Genomic DNA, 19,817 nt, shown 5'->3' on the forward strand with positions numbered 1-19,817 from the left:
TTGTTTTTTATAATCTGACATGCTATACTCTCATATATAATATGACATGCTATACGCTCATATATTGTTATTGATCTCCTACTGCTTTTGCACCGAACTGGTTAGCTGAGAGCCAGCAGGAGGGTTTATACTGCAGGGGAGGAGCTAACTTTTTTTGTATCACTTAGTGTCAGCCTCCTATTGGCAGCAGCATACACCCACGGTCTGTGTCCCCCAATGAATGGCTCGGAGAAAAGGATTTTACGGTGAGTACACAAATATCCCTATTTCACCTGCTGTATATATTCATTCACTTGTCAGAAAATGAAAGCGACCAGTGACCAGGAGGAGAACGAGCTTGTCATACTTCACCTAAGACAGTTGTGTGAATCCAAGCAGAAAACCCATGTTCATATCGGAGAAATGCAGACGGTAAATGATGCTCTTTATGATTCTTAACCACTTAGCCATGTAGGACTCCAGGAGGGTGGCCAACAAGACTTTTACTCCCATATTGGATGATGGCCACGACATATACATAGGAATATATAAATAAGCAAATATTCATCAGCCTTTGCCCATAAGACTAACGGCACATAAGCGTTTCTTCGGTCTGTGTATTATTCATGTGTGTGCAAGAGACCAAGTATGGTCCACTGTTAGCCAAGGTCTTAGTGTACATGGACTATTTTCCACAAAGACCACAGGCCCATGTGAGAAATGTCAGGGCAGGTGATAGTGTCATCTCATTTATGGAACAGGCTAGTGCATGTAAATGCTGGCAGCCCCTGCACCCATCCTCTATCCGGACAGGCACACTGTTGTGGTCACGTGAGCAATTGATGGGTCCACAAAGTTCACGGATCATCTGAACTTAGGCTGGGTTCTCATTGTGTTATGGCAATGCGCTGACGGCATCCGTTACATAGCGGCACTAACGCTATGTCACAGATGAGTTAGCGCACCCGTTAACTGCCATTATGTAGCGCATCGCTAACGCATTTCATAATCGGCATGCGTTACTGTGACGGACCCTCAGACGCGGTCTGCAGTGTTTCGGGGTCTGTCACAGCTAGCGCAGATGGAGAATCTGCGCTAGCGCGATTGCATAACGCGATCTTTAACGGCACTTGCGTTAACAACACATGGGTTGAACGGACGGCCCTAACACAATATGACCCCTGCCTTAGTGTTACTGAGGTACATTTTGCTTGGTTTTATGTGGCAGTTTCCCACCAATCATCTTTCTCTCATTGATAGTTTTGTAATTTTTCAGGCTTTCTGTGAGGAAAATCATCTGATCATGTACTGACCTTCCTGTTGAACTTGTGCCTTTACATAGAGCACACTGAGCCGGAGTGCATTTATTACATGGCGCACGCTTAATAATAAACTTGTTACCTTTTTAAACTCCTGGCCTTCTGTGATCATGTGCGATACTTTACCGGCTCAGTGTAGACCGTGCTTGGCATGCTCCTTTTAGGCTCCGTGCCCACGATCAGGAATAGCAGCGTTTTGCACTTGCGCTGCTTTGAAAACGCTGCGTTGTACAATACGAGCACAGTGGATGAGATTCATAGGAATCCCATGCCCACTGTGCTTTTATTTGACGCCTTGTATACTCCCCCGTGGTGCAGGTTTACGAGCTGAAGCATGTCAGTTTCTGCTGCGGAGACACTAGTCCCCACAACAGAAATGTCCACAGTAGAATGTACATGCGGATTTACCTGCGGGCTTAGAACACAGCGCTTTGGACACAGCGAAAATACGGTGCTAGTCCTGGTAGTGGGCAGGTAGCCTTATATGTGAGCAATTGTTTCCTTAGTCCTATTGCAATCGTTGTGAATGATGGCTGCTGCGTACAGGGACAGCATTCCTTCTATTCATCCTCGCAATGTACGGCTAAATCTCTGCCTATGGCTTCACAGCTGGGCTCATATCATACTTCTTTAAATCTGAGCTCAGGACATGATCCGTGAAGAAAAAGGCTCGGATCTGCCTCCTGATTTTGTGAATATTGGTTGAAGCATTTAACGATTTAAACATTGATTATTAGATAACACCAAATTAGTATCTAGGTTTATCTCCCAGCATGTATTTGTGGCCAGGCAGAGACTATTACAGGCTTTGTCTGCTTAATGAGAAAGTACATACGAAGAGGGTTTTCAACATATTCACTCCAGTGCTTTAAAATTGATTCCTATAACTCTAATATAAAAAACTAGTTTTATCAAATTTGCTTTATGTTTCATGCAGTAATTATACTAAGTTCATTGCCTATGGCTCACGGTTCTCGGCCCAGTGACCAGACTGTGCATGTTTATACAGTAACTGCCCCATTCACCTGAACGGAGCGTGCAGAAATCCATGCATATTTATACTCCAGAAACCCCATTCAGATGAATGGATGCATCTCTTTTTGTGAGCTGCTTGTGTTACTACCACTACATGCACAAAATATATCTACATCGATAAACATGAGAGGTATTAATAAGCAAAGAGATACGACTCCATATAAAGTGATTCTCCCAAAAATGAATCCCATTTTTTGCAGATATCTTCAGTTTCCATCATAATAACTTTTTGTTCTTGGTTTCAGAGCTTATCAAGCAGCTCAATCCCGGAGAACTCTGCCCCTAGTGGTCGCTTCAAGCTAGATATTTTGAAGAACAAGGCTAAGAAGTCCTTGACCAGCTCTCTAGAAAACATCTTCTCAAGGGTATGGGTGAAAGAACCAGGATCATGTTATATGTTTCTTTAATTACATACTTTTTAGGAATTGCTTTTTTACAGAGATGACAGATAATAATCTTAAGTATATTGTACAGAGGTGGACATACCGCACGTGCAGCCAGTGCTGCTGCATCAGTGCCCGGAGGTGGAAAGTGGCCCCATCCGGGCGGCTACACTGAGGGCAATCTGGCCTGCTTTTCCGGTCCCAAGACTCCAGGATGGGGGGTCCTGACCAGATTGCCCTCATGTGCAGCGGGCAGGGAATGATCCCTGCAGCTCTGCTGCCTAAAGGAGAAAATTGCAGCAGAGCGGAGCTGCAGGGATCCGTCCTGCTTCCTACCCGCGCTCCCTGTCTGACACAGCAGCGCGGCTGAATGACGTCAGCATTCAGCGCGCGGCTGTGTCAGAGAGAAAGCTGCCAGCGACGAAGATCCTTTGACTGCAGGGGATGTGCTGAAAGGAGAATGGTGCTGTGTATGTGTGTATGTGTGGCTGCAAGGACCGTGCGAAGAGGTGAGTGGTGCTGTGTGTGTGCGTGCGGCTGTGGGGGAATGTGCAGAGAGGTGAGTGGTGTGTGTGTAGGTGGTGGGGAGGACAATGATGGGGGTGATGGAGGGAGAAGGCAGTGATGGAGGTGATGGGGAGAACAATGATGTAGATGGTGGAGAGGGCAATGATTGGAGTGGTGGAGAGCCCAATGATTGGGGTGGTGTGGAGGGCAATGATGAGGGTGGTGGAGACAGCAATGATGGGGTGGTGGAGAGGGCAGTGATGGGGTAGAGAGGGCAATGATGGGGTGGTGGAGAGGGCAATGATGGGGGAGTTGGAGAGAGCAGTGATGGAGAGGGCAATGATGGGAGACAGGACAATGATGGGATGCAGGAGGGGAGGAGGACAATGAGGGGTGTGGGATTGGGATGGGAGGATGGGGGACTTATAATGGACTTGCAAACAGGTTGAGGGGAGGAAAATAAGATATGGATGTAAAACTAATTGGGTGGTGGAGGAGGATGCTAAGCCCCTGATAGCATCCTACCCCATCTCACAATTCGTTTTGATGCTATCATGCTATCCGGGACTTAAAATTTATTGGGGATTGAGAGAGGAGGCGATATGTTGCATAGGACCCTTTATAATTAATTGAAAGGTGGGAGAAGACACTGTCGTAGACCTGTAATGAATTGGGAGGTGGCAGAGGATGATCCGTACCTGATAGTGTCTTCTCCCACTTCCAAATTCATTTTTATGCTATCAAGGACTTATAATGAATGGGGGCACACAAGACAGGGACAAAAGCTGTGTGCGCACTTTCAGGATTTGCAGGAGAAAATTCTGCTGCATATCCTAATGTGTTGGCAGGAAGAAAGTTGCGTAAAATACATTTGTATTTTTCCCATGCTTTACGTATTTTCCCCCATTAGTATGGGTGAAATACACTGCAAGAATTGACATTATACAAATTTTAATCTGCTGCAAATCTGCAAGGAAAAACTAAGCAGCTTGTGCATGAGACTAAAGGGATCTTATTCAGTTTGCTTGTACTGTAATACCTTGCATATTTTCCATGTTCACATAGCCTTACAGGTAATTGGGGAGAGCAGGGCCGGACTGGCCATCGGGCAGTTCTGGCAAATGCCAGAAGGGCCAGTGGCAGTAGTGGGCCGCTCGAGTGTGCTGCTGTCGGCACACTCCCCCCACTGTCGGCACATTCCCGGCCCCGCATTCAACTATACCGGCGTCTGCCGGTACAGTTGAATGCAATGATGGAGGAGAGAGCGTCTGCTGTCGCTCCCTCTCCCATCATTCTTCGCTCTGCCTGCCGCTGACACTGCGGGTGCGCGATGACATCATATCATCGCGCACCTGCTGTGTGACTGGGCGGGCAGACTGCAGCTACTGAGACCAGAGCCAGGAGCAGCGCGGGGCAAGAGGAAAGGTGAGTAGAGTGTTTTTTATTATTATTATATATCAATGAGTGATAACTGGATTGTGGGGCTATTTGGGGGGGGGGGAGGGGCTGCATTACATTCTATGGGGCTGTGCTGCATTATATTGTATGGTGGCTGTGCTGCATTACATCCTATGGGAACTGGCTGCATTACATTCTATGGGGGCTGTTCTGCATTACATTCTATGGGGGCTGTGCTGCATTACATTCTATGGGGGCTGTGCTGCATTACATTCTATGGGGGCTGTGCTGCATTACATTCTATGGGGGCTGGCTGCATTACATTCTATGGGGCTGGGCTGCATTACATTCTATGGGGGCTGTGCTGCATTACATTCTATGGGGGCTGGCTGCATTACATTCTATGGGGCTGGGCTGCATTACATTCTATGGGGGCTGGCTGCATTACATTCTATGGGGGCTGGCTGCATTAGATTCTATGGGGGCTGGCTGCATTACATTCTATGGGGACTGGCTGCATTACATTCTATGGGGGCTGTGCTGCATTACATTCTATGGGGCCTGTGCTGCATTACATTCTATGGGGCCTGTGCTGTATTACATTCTATGGGGCTGGGCTGCATTACATTCTATGGGGCTGTGCTGCATTACATTCTATGGGGGCTGGCTACATTACATTCTATGGGGTCTGTGCTGCATTACATTATATGGGGGCTGGCTGCATTACATTCTATGGGGACTGGCTGCATTACATTCTATGGAGCTGTGCTGCATTACATTCTATGGGGACTGGCTGCATTACATTCTATGGGGACTGAGCTGTAATGCTGGATACAGCTGTAATTATATGTTAAAAAGCACAAAATATGAACGGCACTAGGTGTTATCGCAGCAGGCGGTGTAGCCGCAGCCTGAGGATTCCACTGCAAGACTCCTATAGCACGTATATAGTCTGCAATGTTCGGGTGGTGCTCAGCATAAAAAGCAGTGAACAAATATCCAAGGAGAAAAAGGAAAATGCGGCACTCACCCAGGTAGATTGCGAATCAAAGTCCTTTATTTATCATAACGTAACAACGGACATAGTAAGGAGAGGCGGCTGGGAGAGATCAGCGGTGCGGGGAGAAAGAACAGGACTACGATCGTTTCGCGCTTGTGCGCTTCCACGGGTCCATCACTGGACAGCAATGATGGGGGTGGTAGGTTAACCCCTTCCCGACCTTTGACGCATACGCTGCGTCATGAAAGTCGGTGCCATTCCGACCCATGACGCAGCATATGCGTCATGGAAAGATCGCGTCCCTGCAGATCGGGTGAAAGGGTTAACTCCCATTTCACCCGGCCTGCAGGGACAGGGGGAGTGGTAGTTTAGCCCAGGGGGGGTGGCTTCACCCCCTCGTGGCTACGATCGCTCTGATTGGCTGTTGAAAGTGAAACTGCCAATCAGAGCGATTTGTAATATTTCACCTAAAAAAATGGTGAAATATCACAATCCAGCCATGGCCGATGCTGCACAGCGATCCCCCCCCCCGCACAGCGATTCCCCCCCCCCGTGCTCCGATCCACCCGCCCGCACAGCGATCCCCCACTCCGTGCTCCAATCCACCACCCCCGTGTTCCGATCCACCCCCCCGTGCTCCGACGCCCCCCCGTGCCCTGATCTCCCCCCCCCTTATACTTACCTGGCCTCCCGGGGACCGTCCGTCTTCTTTCCTGGGCGCCGCCATCTTCCAAAATGGCCGGCAGATTCGTTCCAGAGTGAATTTTGATCACTGAGATAGGTTATATCTCAGTGATCAAAATAAAAAAAAAAAGTAAATGACCCCCCCCCCCCCCCCTTTGTCACCCCCATAGGTAGGGACAATAAAAAAAATATATATTTTTTTTTTCCAGTAAGGTTGGGGTAAGAACTAGGGTTAGGGGTAGGGTTAGGGGTAGGGTTAGGGTTAGGGGTAGGGGTAGGGTTAGGGTTAGGGGTAGGGTAGGGTTAGGGGTAGGGTTAGGGTTTCGGTATGTGCACACGTATTCTGGTCCTCTGCGGATTTTTCCGCTGCGGATTTGATAAATCCGCAGTGCTAAACCGCTGCGGATTTATGGCGGATTTACCATGTTTTTTCTGCGCATTTCAATGCGGTTTTACAACAGCGATTTTCTATTTGAGCAGTTGTAAAACCGCTGCGGAATCCGCAGAAAGAAGTGACATGCTGCGGAATGTAAACCGCTGCGTTTCCGTGCAGTTTTTCTGCAGCATGTGTACAGCGATTTTTGTTTTCCATAGGTTTGCATTGAACTGTAAGCTCATGGGAAACTGCTGCGGATCCGCAGCGTTTTCCGCAGCATGTGCACATACCTTTAGAATTAGGCTATGTGCACACTGTGCGGATTGGCCGCTGCGGATCCGCAGCAGAGTTCCATCAGGTTTACAGTACCATGTAAACATATGGAAAGCCAAATCCGCTGTGCCCATGATGCGGAAAATACCGCGCGGGAACGCTGCGTTGTATTTTCCGCCGCATGTCAATTCTTTGTGCGGATTCCGCAGCGTTTTACACCTGTTCCTCAATAGGAATCCGCAGGTGAAATCCGGACAAAAAACACTGGAAATCCGCTGTAAATCCGCAGGTAAAACACATTGCCTTTTACCCGCGGATTTTTCAAAAATGGTGCTGAAAAATCTCATACGAATCCGCAACGTTGGCACATAGCCTTAGGGTTAGGGTTGGAATTAGGGTTGTGGTTAGGGTTAGGGGTGTGTTGGGGTTAGGGTTGTGATTAGGGTTACGGCTACAGTTGGGATAAGGGTTAGGGGTGTGTTGGAGTTAGAATTGAGGGGTTTCCACTGTTTAGGCACATCAGGGGGTCTCCAAACGCAACATGGCGCCACCATTGATTCCAGCCAATCTTGTATTCAAAAAGTCAAATGGTGCTCCCTCACTTCCGAGCCCCGACGTGCACCCAAACAGTGGTTTACCCCCACATATGGGGTACCAGCATACTCAGGACAAACTGCGCAACAATTACTGGGGTCCAATTTCTCCTGTTACCCTTGTGAAAATAAAGAAATGCTTGCTAAAACATCATTTTTTATTTTCACGGCTCTGCGTTGTAAACGTCTGTGAAGCACTTGGGGGTTCAAAGTGCTCACCACATATCTAGATATGTTCCTTGGGGGGTCTAGTTTCTAAAATGGGGTCACTTGTGGGGGGTTTCTACTGTTTAGGCACACCAGGGGCTCTGCAAACACAATGTGACGCCCGCAGACCATTCCATCAAAGTCTGCATTTCAAAAGTCACTACTTCCCTTCTGAGCCCCGACGTGTGCCCAAACAGTGGTTTACCCCCACACATGGGGTATCAGCGTACTCAGGAGAAACTGGACAACAACTTTTGGGGTCTAATTTCTCCTTTAACCCTTGGGAAAATAAAAAATTCTGGGCTAAATAATTATTTTTGAGGAAAGAAAACGTATTTATTATTTTCACGGCTCTGCATTATAAACTTCTATGAAGCACTTGGGGGTTCAAAGTGCTCACCACACATCTAGATAAGTTCCTTTCGGGGTCTAGTTTCCAAAATGGGGTCACTTGTGGGGGGTTTCTACTGTTAAGCCACATCAGGGGCTCTGCAAACGCAACGTGACGCCCACAGAGCATTCCATCAAAGTCTGCATTTCAAAATGTCACTACTTCACTTCCGAGCCCCGGCATGTGCCCAAACAGTGGTTTACCCCCTCATATGGGGTATCAGCGTACTCAGGAGAAACTGGACAACAACTTTTGGGGTCAAATTTCTCCTGTTACCCTTTGTAAAATAAAAAATTGCAGGTTAAAGATCATTTTTGAGAAAATATTTTTTATTTTTTATTTTCATGGCTCTGCGTTATAAACTTCTGTGAAGCACCTGGTGGTTTAAAGTGCTCAATATGAATCTAGATAAGTTCCTTGGGGGGTCTAGTTTCCAAAATGGGGTAATTTCTGGGGGATCTCCAATGTTTAGGCACACAGGGGCTCTCCAAACGTGACATGGTGTCCGCTAATGATTGGAGCTAATTTTCCATTTAAAAAGCCAAATGGCGTGCCATCCCTCCCGAGCCCTGCCGTGTGCCCAAACAGTGGTTTACCCCCACATATGGGGTATCAGCGTACTCAGGACAAACTGGACAACAATATTTGGGGTCCAATGTCTCCTATTATCCTTGGCAAAATAGGAAATTCCAGGCTAAAAAATCATTTTTGAGGAAAGAAAAATTATTTTTTATTTTCATGGCTCTGCGTTATAAACTTCTGTGAAGCACCTGGTGGTTTAAAGTGCTCAATATGAATCTAGATAAGTTCCTTGGGGGGTCTAGTTTCCAAAATGGGGTCACTTGTGGGGGAGCTCCAAGGCATAGGCACACAGGGGCTCTCCAAACGCGACATGGTGTCCGCTAACAATTGGAGCTAATTTTCCATTCAAAAAGTCAAATGGCGCGCCTTCCCTTCCGAGCCCTGCCGTGTGCCCAAACAGTGGTTTACCCCCACATATGAGGTATCGGCGTACTCGGGAGAAATTGCCCAACAAATTTTATGATCCATTTTATCCTACTGCCCATGTGAAAATGAAAAAATTGAAGCGAAAAGAATTTTTTTGTGAAAAAAAAGTACTTTTTCATTTTTACAGATCAATTTGTGAAGCACCTGAGGGTTTAAAGTGCTCACTAGGCATCTAAATAAGTTCCTTGGGGGGTCTAGTTTCCAAAATGGGGTCACTTGTGGGGGAGCGCCAATGTTTAGGCACACAGGAGCTCTCCAAACGCGACATGGTGTCCGCTAACGATGGAAATAATTTTTCATTCAAAAAGTCAAATGGCGCTCCTTCCCTTCCGAGCCTTACCATGTGCCCAAACAGTGGTTTACCCCCACATGTGAGGTATCGGTGTACTCAGGAGAAATTGCCCAACACATTTTAGGATCCATTTTATCCTGTTGCCCATGTGAAAATGAAAAAATTGAGGCTAAAAGAATTTTTTTGTGAAAAAAAAGTACTTTTTCATTTTTACGGATCAATTTGTGAAGCACCTGGGGGTTCAAAGTGCTCACTATGCATCTAGATAAGTTCCTTGGGGCGTCTAGTTTCCAAAATGGGGTCACTTGTGGGGGAGCTCCAATTTTTAGGCACATGGGGGCTCTCCAAACGTGACATGGTGTCCTCTAAAGAGTGGAGCCAATTTTTGATTCAAAAAGTCAAATGGCGCTCCTTCCCTTCCAAGCCCTGCCGTGCGCCCAAACAGTGGTTTACCCCCACATATGAGGTATCAGCGTACTCAGGACAAATTGGACAACAACTTTCGTGGTTCAGTTTCTCCTTTTACCATTGGGAAAATAAAAAAATTGTTGCTAAAAGATAATTTTTGTGACTAAAAAGTTAAATGTTCATTTTTTCCTTCCATGTTGCTTCTGCTGCTGTGAAGCACCTGAAGGGTTAATAAACTTCTTGAATGTGGTTTTGAGTACCTTGAGGGGTGCAGTTTTTAGAATGGTGTCACTTTTGGGTATTTTCAGCCATATAGACCCCTCAAACTGACTTCAAATGTGAGGTGGTCCCTAAAAAAAATGGTTTTGTAAATTTCGTTGTAAAAATGACAAATCGCTGGTCAAATTTTAACCCTTATAACTTCCTAACAAAAAAAAATTTTGTTTCCAAAATTGTGCTGATGTAAAGTATACATGTGGGAAATGTTATTTATTAACTATTTTGTGTCACATAACTCTCTGGTTTAACAGAATAAAAATTCAAAATGTGAAAATTGCGAAATTTTCAACATTTTTGCCAAATTTCCGTTTTTATCACAAATAAACACAAAATTTATTGACCTAAATTTACCACTATCATGAAGCCCAATATGTCACGAAAAAACAATCTCAGAACCGCTAGGATCCATTGAAGCGTTCCTGAGTTATTACCTCATAAAGGGACACTGGTCAGAATTGCAAAAAACGGCAAGGTCTTTAAGGTCAAAATAGGCTGGGTCATGAAGGGGTTAAAAGGCATTGATGGAGGTGGTGGAAAAGGCAATGATGGGGTGGTGGGGGAGAAGGCAATGACGGAGGTGATGGAGAGGGCAATGATGGGGGTGTGGTGGGGGACGAAGCAATGATAGAGGTGGTGGAAGATGTGCATGATTTCAATTGAAAAAATGCATGAAAAAACGGATTCAGAGGCCAGATTCATCACTTCACATCTCCGTTTCATACGTTTTTTCGCCGGATCCATCGCTGCGTGTTTTTTCGCTGGACAGAAAAAACTTTCCTCTGTACGTTTTCTCCGTCCGCCGGAAAGTTTCTTTTGACGGATCCAGGAAAAAACGGATGAAACGTGTGGCCATCAGGCGCAATCCGGCGCTAATACAACTCTATGAGAAAAAAAAAACGATCCATTTTTTTCAAAACTCGACGGATTATGCCTGACGGCAAAAACCCGATGTGTGAAAGTAGCCTAACTATCCATATATCTATCTACATCTATCTATCTCATTCCATCTATCTGTCTGTCTGTCTATCTATGTGTGTAATGGGTTGGACAAATGTAAAAGAGGAGGTTGGACAAGACATGACATCACAAATCTTTTTTTTTGTTCAATGATACATCTTTAGCTTTCAAAAACGCATACAAAACCGCATAAAAAAAGCATCAAAACCACGCAAATAAGCATCAAAACCGCACAAAAAACGCATTAAAACCGCGCAAAAAACACATCTGCGTTTTCTGCCAAGAGCTGCGGATTTAGTGCAGAAAAATCTGCAGGCAAATGTGCAACGTGTGCACATACCCTTAAAGCGGGCAGCACACCATCACTGCACACGGATACAGGAATGTAGACTTATTATGTTTAGCACAGTCCCTTACTATATAATGTACTCGCTTATTATGTATAGCACAGTCCCTTAGTATATAGTGTACTCACTTATTATATATAACACAGTCCATTAGTATATAGTGTACTCACTTATGATGTATTGCACAGTCCTTTAGTATATAGTTTATTCACTTATTATGTATACACAGTCCCTTAGTATATAGTGTACTCACTTATATATAGCACAGTTCTTTAGTATATAGTATACTCACTTATTATGTATAACACAGTTTTGTTACATAATTTTATCTTTTATTATGTATAACGCCGCATCTTATTATGTACCTTCCTCTCTAGTTATATATGGTGCCGTCCCTTATTACATAGCTTTCTCTGCTGTTATGTACAGTGCTGTCTCTTACATAGTTTATTCTTGTTATGTTTGTTATTCACAGCTCCCTCTTTTATTACATAGTCCTCTCTGTTGTTAGATATAAAATCACTGCTGATGGAGCAGCCGGTGACCAGAAGACAAGTCTATCAGCTCCTCCATTGGAAAAGAAGCCTTCCCATGCTCCATCAACCATCATTGCATTATATATCTAACAAGACAGGACGGTATGTAATAAAGAACAGGGCTCTATATAGACCAATATGAAAGGGACGGTGTTGTATATAACAAGAGAGGGCACTGTGTAATAAGGGACAGCAATATACATAATAAAGGAGACTATGTAATTTATATACATGTATGTGGTGTGTGGGTATATATATATACAGTGGGGAAAAAAAGTATTTAGTCAGCCACCAATTATGCAAGTTCTCCCACTTAAAAAGATGAGAGAGGCCTGTAATTGACATTATAGGTAGACCACAACTATGAGAGTCAAAATGAGAAAATAAATCAAGAAAATCACCTTGTCTGATTTGTCAAGATTTATTTAGCAAAATATGGTGGAAAATAAGTATTTGATCATTAATAAAAGTTCATCTCAATATTTTTTATATATCCTTTTTTGGCAATGACAGAGGTCAAACGTTTTCTGTAAGTTTTCACAAGGTTGGCACACACTTTTGGTGGTATGTTGGCCCTTTCCTCCATGCAGAGCTCCTCTAGAGCAGTAATGTTTTGGGCCTGTCGCTGGGCAAAACACAGACTTTCAACTCCATCCAAAGGTTTTCTATGGGGTTGAGATCTGGAGACTGGCTAGGCCTCTCCAGGACCTTCATATGCTTCTTACGAAGCCACTGCTTCATTGCCCTGGCGGTGTGCTTGGGATTATCATGCTGAAAGACCCATCCACATTTCATCTTCAATGCCCTTGCTGATGGAAGGAGGTTTGCACTCAAAATCTCACGATACATGGCCCCATACATTCTTTTATGTACACGGATCAGTCGTCCTGGTTCCTTTGCAGAAAAACAGCCCCAAAGCATAATGTTGCCACCCTCCATGCTTCACAGTAGGTATGGTGTTCTTTGGATGCAACTCAGCATTCTGTCTCTTCCAAACATGATGAGTTTTGTTTTCTACCAAACCGTTCTACTTTGGTTTCATCAGACCATATGACATTCTCCCAATACTCTTCTTGGTAATCAAAATGCTCTCTAGCAAACTTCAGACAGGCCCGGACATGTACTGGCTTAAGCAGGGGGACACGTCTGTCACTGCAGGATCTGAGTCCCTGGCGGCATAGTGTGTTACTGATTGTAGCCTTTGTTACGGTGGTCCCAGCTCTATGCAGGTTATTTACCTTCATAGAACTGGGACCAACAGCTCTGCAAAAATGTCTACATTTCTGTTTTTTTTTTCAGTCAAGATGGGGTGCAGAGTGTACATTAATGAGTAAAAAAATTTACTTTTTTGAATTTACGAAATGGCTGCAATGAAAAAAAGAGTGAAAAATTTAAAGGGGTCTGAATACTTTCTGTACCCACTGTATATTATTCTTTAACTTTTTTTGTGTTTACTTTATTTTTTAATTTACTTTATTACTTTTGACTAGTTTCATTAGATTACTTTATATGCTGTAGTTTGTAATTAAATAGACTTTCTACTATTAGGCCACCATGTCGTCTTTGTTGCAGGAATAACATGGCTGCCATTGGGGCTTTCACCAGGCTTCTGTGTGCAATGGGAACCCATCAGCACACTTCAGTTGCATTGCTGGGTATCAATAGGTGCCTGCTGTCAGTCATCTGAATGAGTAAACAGCAGCGATTGGAGCTAGCTCTGGTCGCTGCTGCTACAGGCGGATGACAGTTGTATAATACAGCCAGCATTTGCCAGGTATAGTGCTGGCTCAGTTACATGCACCTCCTGCATCCACATGCCCCCAATTATGTTATATAGTTGCAAATTGGAAAAGTGGAATGGATATAGAAAAAAATAATAATAAGATGAGTATAAAGGAACAGAAAAGAGCAGGAGGTGACAACATGCTAGCCCTATTCTGACCTCAGTAGCACAAGGTACCTTGGGCAGACTGTCCTATACCTTGTGATTTTGTATCATCAGTAGGTGGATAACTGCTACCAGCATAATATCCTTCTAAGCAAAACTAAAAATATATTCATGGTGTCTTTTCACAGGGGGCAAATCGTATGAGAGGCCGACTGGGCAGTATGGACAGCTTTGATCGCTACAACAGCTTTGCTTCTGACAAGGTACCTGATCCTATATGTGAGGTATTTATACAGCTATGGTGAGAAGTGTGGCAATGAAAGCCCACGCTCGGAATCTGCATTTTCTGTGATCACAGGATGTAGTTGTCACCATGCTGGCTTGTTTCTATTCTAGCAGGAATGAAAGCGAATAGCTAAGTGTTATGTGCACGGTATACAGAGACGTGTGGCAGTTGGGTAACACTTTCCTCCCCAGAGGCCATGCCGTATACAGCCATATAACTTCCTCATGTACTTGGTGCTTCGCAGTGAACGGCCCTCCAGCAGCACCCATGTGATAGACACAACAGCAGCAGGAGTCCGGTGTTCTTGTAGGGCCGAGCTACCAGCCTCCATCACAATAATAGCATGTTTTCCAGGATATTCCACTGACAGCACAGGAAACCTGTGTCCAGGAAACTAGCATGAGACAAGAAAAAAAAAAAGCCAGAAGGTCTTTATTCTCCACCACAAAGCCAGGAGCGTTGGCCGCTCGATGAGAGCAGTTTGAGATCGCCGAGCATTTTTTACTCTTTGATGTCAGGCTTGGTGTGCGGCGCCTGTTTTATGGCTCCAAAGTTGTGGGAGAGGTCAGGACTAATGTTGTGAGGAGCTGCAGTCTGTACTCAGAAAGTATTATCTTACCTTAGGACGGCTCGCCAGGAGATTCTCCGCCCGCCACTCCACCATCTTCTCCTGTGTCGTCGTCTTGGCAGTCGTTTCCAGAAGAAGATCCAGACTCGCCCCAGTTTCGCCGACGGGCTCACACTTTTAGTCACCCTACATCCAGTGCCAAGAAAAGGATAACGTTTCCTGATGCCAAATCACCAAACAGCAAGTCACCCCTGCAGAGGCAGCACTCGGTAGCCTGTGATGGGGGGCACAGCAGGTCAGTTACATGCTTGTATTGTAATTTGCATTACATGAAGAATTCTTTTAGGACGATATGTAGTGATCCATTGACTATCTAATTATTTAATGTACCCCTATGTCCGTACCAGTAGTCTATGTACTACAAAATGCATGTATGACGCATGCTTTGTGAATTGATTTTTGTTATAACCCAGTATTAAATATGACAAAGGACTTGTCAGGATTTTTATTCAAATCGGATTTGCCACCAGCGTTTACTATTCAAACTCTATACTTTATTAAATTCACATCTTAGACCTGATGAGCCTGATGTGCTTACTTTAAAAATCTATGAGAATGACTGTATAATCCTTTTGAAAGTTTTCCTGCATGACACAAGTCCAGCTATCGGAATTATACAGCAATTTTGACAAGGATTTTCATGAAGTACACCAGCCTCATTAGGTCTAAGATATTTATTTTACACTGTATTCGGTTTGTGTTTTGGAATCTGGTGACAGACCCACTTTAATAGACAAATATCAATTGAAAACTTAAAATGCTGGGCTTATTATATCACGGGAACAGTGTTTCCCAGCACATGGAGTTCCTAGGCTTCAGAGCAAGATCTGCTAACTGTCCTATCTGCTACACATTATTTCTACTACCAACAGTGGTTAGGTCCTTGGCTCCTGGCCGTGAGCCCAGCAAATCACCACCTTTTCTGCCAGCATACCCGACACCTTTCTTTGAGTAGCCGGCCTGGCGCGATGTTGTTTGTGGTTTACACCACAGTAATGATATCGCGCCAGGCCGGCTAGTTAAGTGAACAAAATTGGTAATTACAGCACTCCTGTGGATGGTGCCCAAGTAGGAGCCTATCCCATGTAAATCTGGTAGAAAACTTGGCACTCAGGTAAATGTAAGCAGATCATTTTATTTTGTGCAGGCAATCCAAAAATAAAGAAACGTTTCGGTCCTACAAGGACCTTCATCAGTCAGACAGCTTGCAGGGTGCACAGGGTAAGGCTGCTGTCTCACTATCAGTATTTGGTCAGTATTTTACCTCAGTATTTGAAAGCCAAAACCAGGAGTGGGTGATAAATGCAGAATTGGTGCAGATGTTTCTATTATACTTTTCCTCTATTTGTTCCACTCCTGGTTTTGGCTTACAAATACTGTGGTAAAATACTGACCAAATACTGCTAGTGTGACGGCAGCCTTATAGACAGACGCTGCAGATACACTACACCCTGCTGCCGCAGTACTGCTGAACCCGAGTGTTCATTGCTGCCTGTAACCCTGTGCACACTGCAAGCTGTCTGACTGATGAAGGTCCCTGTAGGACCGAAACGTTACTGTATTTTTAGATTGCCTGCACAAATAAAATGATCCTTACAACAATTACCTGAGCTCCAAGTTTCTACAAGATCTAGTTAAATGAACCCCCGGGGATGCTGGCAGGTAGGGTCTAATCACAGGGCTCTCATCAAGGTGCCATACAGTGCTGACCTGGGTATTGGAGCAGATCCATTAGCTCACCTCTGACTACTGGACTTTTCATATCTGGTATACAGACAGGGTTTTTGGCCCCCTATAAAAATACCCACAATCTTTTAGCCGACAGCGGTTTCTCTGACTTCTCCAAGAACTCATGTCACAGCCGAGCACTCCACTGTTGAAAATCCAACAGCCTAATCCTTCTTTACCCCAACATCATTTGTTGGGGGCCCCAATACACATTGGTCTGTTTAGTCTAATACTTTGGTGTCTTAGTGCTCCATCAGTCAGGTGCAAGTAGTAACTTTGCACTCCCTATAGTTAGGTCACTAGTTTACCATGTGCATGTAGGGGCATTTATGTGCTTACCGCTATAAGGTATATTCAGCATGTGCTTTTCTATATACTTGCATTCATAGGGATGCCTGTAAAATGAGGAATATACTGATAAACTTAGGGACAGTTCAGACAATAAATTTCACATCATTTCAAAAAGAATCCCTTTCTTCATTCTGCATTGTACAGTAATCCTGACATATATTTTTGATTACTCGGCATTACTGCTTAGAAATGATTATTAGTAATATACCCTTTGTTTTCATATTAGTTGTGTCCTGGATTCTAAAACTGAATGTATTACCGTAAAGATGGCTTTTTAAATTTCATAGCAAATACATGATTATGACTCTTATATGGCATGTATAGTTTAAGTTTTACATTTTTCTAGCGTTAAGGCGCTTTGTAGTTTCCATGCTAATATTGTTTTCTGACACTCAGCCCTGTTCCCATTGTCCGACGTGTCCGCACTGAGAGCGAGCCTTCGTCCTCCAGTCTCCCCTCATCCTTTTCTACCCCTTCTTTCCTGAAAAATTTATACCAGGGTTCAGGGAGACGTCCATCACATTGTGAAAATGATGTACTCAAGAGGTGAGACACGGCGGGCTGCTTCCCATACACCTCCTGCACTTTTGTGTATGTCTGGTCACAGCAGCTCGCTTGTCCTGGGGAATTAACCCAATTTTGGGCTGTGGCAGGGGGCAATCTGCTTCCTTATTTTCCAGTAATTACCTTAATTGGCCTCTTATTATGGTAAAATGTTCAGCTGTGCATGGGATGATGCTGTGTGAACTGCGGCCGATAGTGTAGTGTACAGCATGTAGTGTATAAGTCATTCATAGGCAGAGCAGGGCTGTGTTATGGGCCTGCAGAATCAGTTATGCTATGCTCACATCTAGCTGTTGTACATGGTGAAGGTATATGTTGAGTATTCTCTGCTGTATACCTCTGACATGTCCATCTGCTACTATGCACTCGACATATGGCAATAAACTACACTTTTGGCCAACAATGGACGCCAGTACCTGCATACCTTTTTTCTGTGCAGAAATGCAGAGTTATCTACGCTTTCCTATGCAGAGGTGCACTGTAAAACATTACACTAAGCTCTAAAGCAGGGTTCAGCACTCTGTGGCACGCCAGCTGTTGTACACTTACATCTTCCAGCATGTGTTGACTGCCTGCGGCACTCGAGCTGTTGTACACTTACTATTTGCAGCATGTGCCGACAGCCTGCGGCACTCCAGCAGCTGTAAAATTACTACTTCCAGTATGTTCCGACAGCATGTGGCACTCCAACTGTTGTACACTCTTTGTTTCCAGCATGTGCCAACAGCACGTGGCACTCCAGTTGTACACTTACTACTTCCAGCATATATACCGACAGCATGTGGCACTCCAGCTGTTGTACACTTACTACTTCCAGCATATACCGACAGCATGTGGCACTGCAGCTGTTGTACACTCATTACTTTCATCATGTGCCAACAGAATGTGGCACTCCAATTGTTGTACACTCACTACTTCCAGCATGTGCCAACAGCACATGGCAATCCAGTTGTACACTTACTACTTCCAGCATGTGCCAACAGCGCGTGGCACTCCAGTTGTACACTTACTACTTCCAGCATGTGCCGACAGCACGTGGCACTCCAGTTGTACACTTACTACTTCCAGCATGTACCGACAGTGTGTGGCACTTCTGCTGTTGTACACTTACTACTTCCAGCATGTACCGACAGCATGTGGCACTCCAGCTGTTGTACACTCATTACTTTCATCATGTGCCAACAGCATGTGGCACTCCAGCTGTTGTACACTCACTACTTCAAGCATGTGCCAACAGCACGTGGCAATCCAGTTGTACACTTACTACTTCCAGCATGTGCCAACAGCGCGTGGCACTTCAGCTGTTGTACACTTACTACTTCCAGCATGTGCCGACAGCATGTGGCACTCCAGTTGTACACTTACTACTTCCAGCATGTGCCGACAGCACGTGGCACTCCAGTTGTACACTTACTACTTCCAGTATGTGCCGACAGCATGTGGCACTCCAACTGTTGTACACTCTTTGCTTCCAGCATGTGCCGACAGCACGTGGCACTCCAGTTGTAAACTTACTACTTCCAGCATGTACCGACAGCATGTGGCACTCCAGCTGTTGTACACTTACTACTTCCAGCATGTGCCGACAGTGTGTGGCACTCCAGCTGTTGTACACTTACTACTTCCAGCATGTACTGACAGCATGTGGCACTCCAGCTGTTGTACACTTACTACTTCCAGCATGTGCCGACAGCACGTGGCACTCCAGTTGTACACTTACAACTTCCAGCATGTGCCGACAGCACGTGGCACTCCAGTTGTACACTTACTACTTCCAGCATGTACCGACAGTGTGTGGCACTCCATCTGTTGTACACTTACTACTTCCAGCATGTGCCGACAGCACGTGGCACTCCAGTTGTAAACTTACTACTTCCAGCATGTACCGACAGCACGTGGCACTCCAGTTGTACACTTACTACTTCCAGCATGTGCCGACAGTGTGTGGCACTCCAGCTGTTGTACACTTACTACTTCCAGCATGTACTGACAGCATGTGGCACTCCAGCTGTTGTACACTTACTACTTCCAGCATGTGCCGACAGCACGTGGTACTCCAGTTCTACACTTACTACTTCCAGCATGTACCGACAGTGTGTGGCACTCCATCTGTTGTACACTTACTACTTCCAGCATGTGCCGACAGCACGTGGCACTCCAGTTGTAAACTTACTACTTCCAGCATGTACCGACAGCACGTGGCACTCCAGTTGTACACTTACTACTTCCAGCATGTATCAACAGCATGTGGCACTCCAGCTGTTGTACAATTACTACTTCTAGCATGTACCAAAAGCATGTGGCACTCCAGCTGTTGTACACTTACTACTTCCAGCATGTACCGACAGTATGCGGCACTACAGCTGTTGTACACTTACTACTTCCAGCATGTGCCGACAG

At 45.0% G+C, this 19,817-nt stretch overlaps 1 protein-coding gene across 2 annotated transcripts in view; it reads left to right on the plus strand.

Annotated features, from left to right (window-relative positions):
* TBC1D4 (TBC1 domain family member 4) overlaps window positions 1-19,817 on the plus strand; it is a 241,368-nt gene that overhangs the window by 173,805 nt on the left and 47,746 nt on the right. Inside the window, exons 7-11 of one of the 2 annotated variants that reach the window (XM_069758129.1) lie at window positions 301-411; window positions 2,579-2,698; window positions 14,049-14,123; window positions 14,771-15,009; window positions 17,250-17,399. In XM_069758129.1, the coding sequence (XP_069614230.1) occupies window positions 301-411; window positions 2,579-2,698; window positions 14,049-14,123; window positions 14,771-15,009; window positions 17,250-17,399 (695 nt within the window). The remainder of the gene's footprint in view (window positions 1-300; window positions 412-2,578; window positions 2,699-14,048; window positions 14,124-14,770; window positions 15,010-17,249; window positions 17,400-19,817) is intronic. The other variant, XM_069758130.1, reaches the window with a different exon arrangement.

This window comes from Ranitomeya imitator, chromosome 3, assembly GCF_032444005.1.
Source record: "Ranitomeya imitator isolate aRanImi1 chromosome 3, aRanImi1.pri, whole genome shotgun sequence".
Taxonomy (NCBI): domain Eukaryota; kingdom Metazoa; phylum Chordata; class Amphibia; order Anura; family Dendrobatidae; genus Ranitomeya; species Ranitomeya imitator.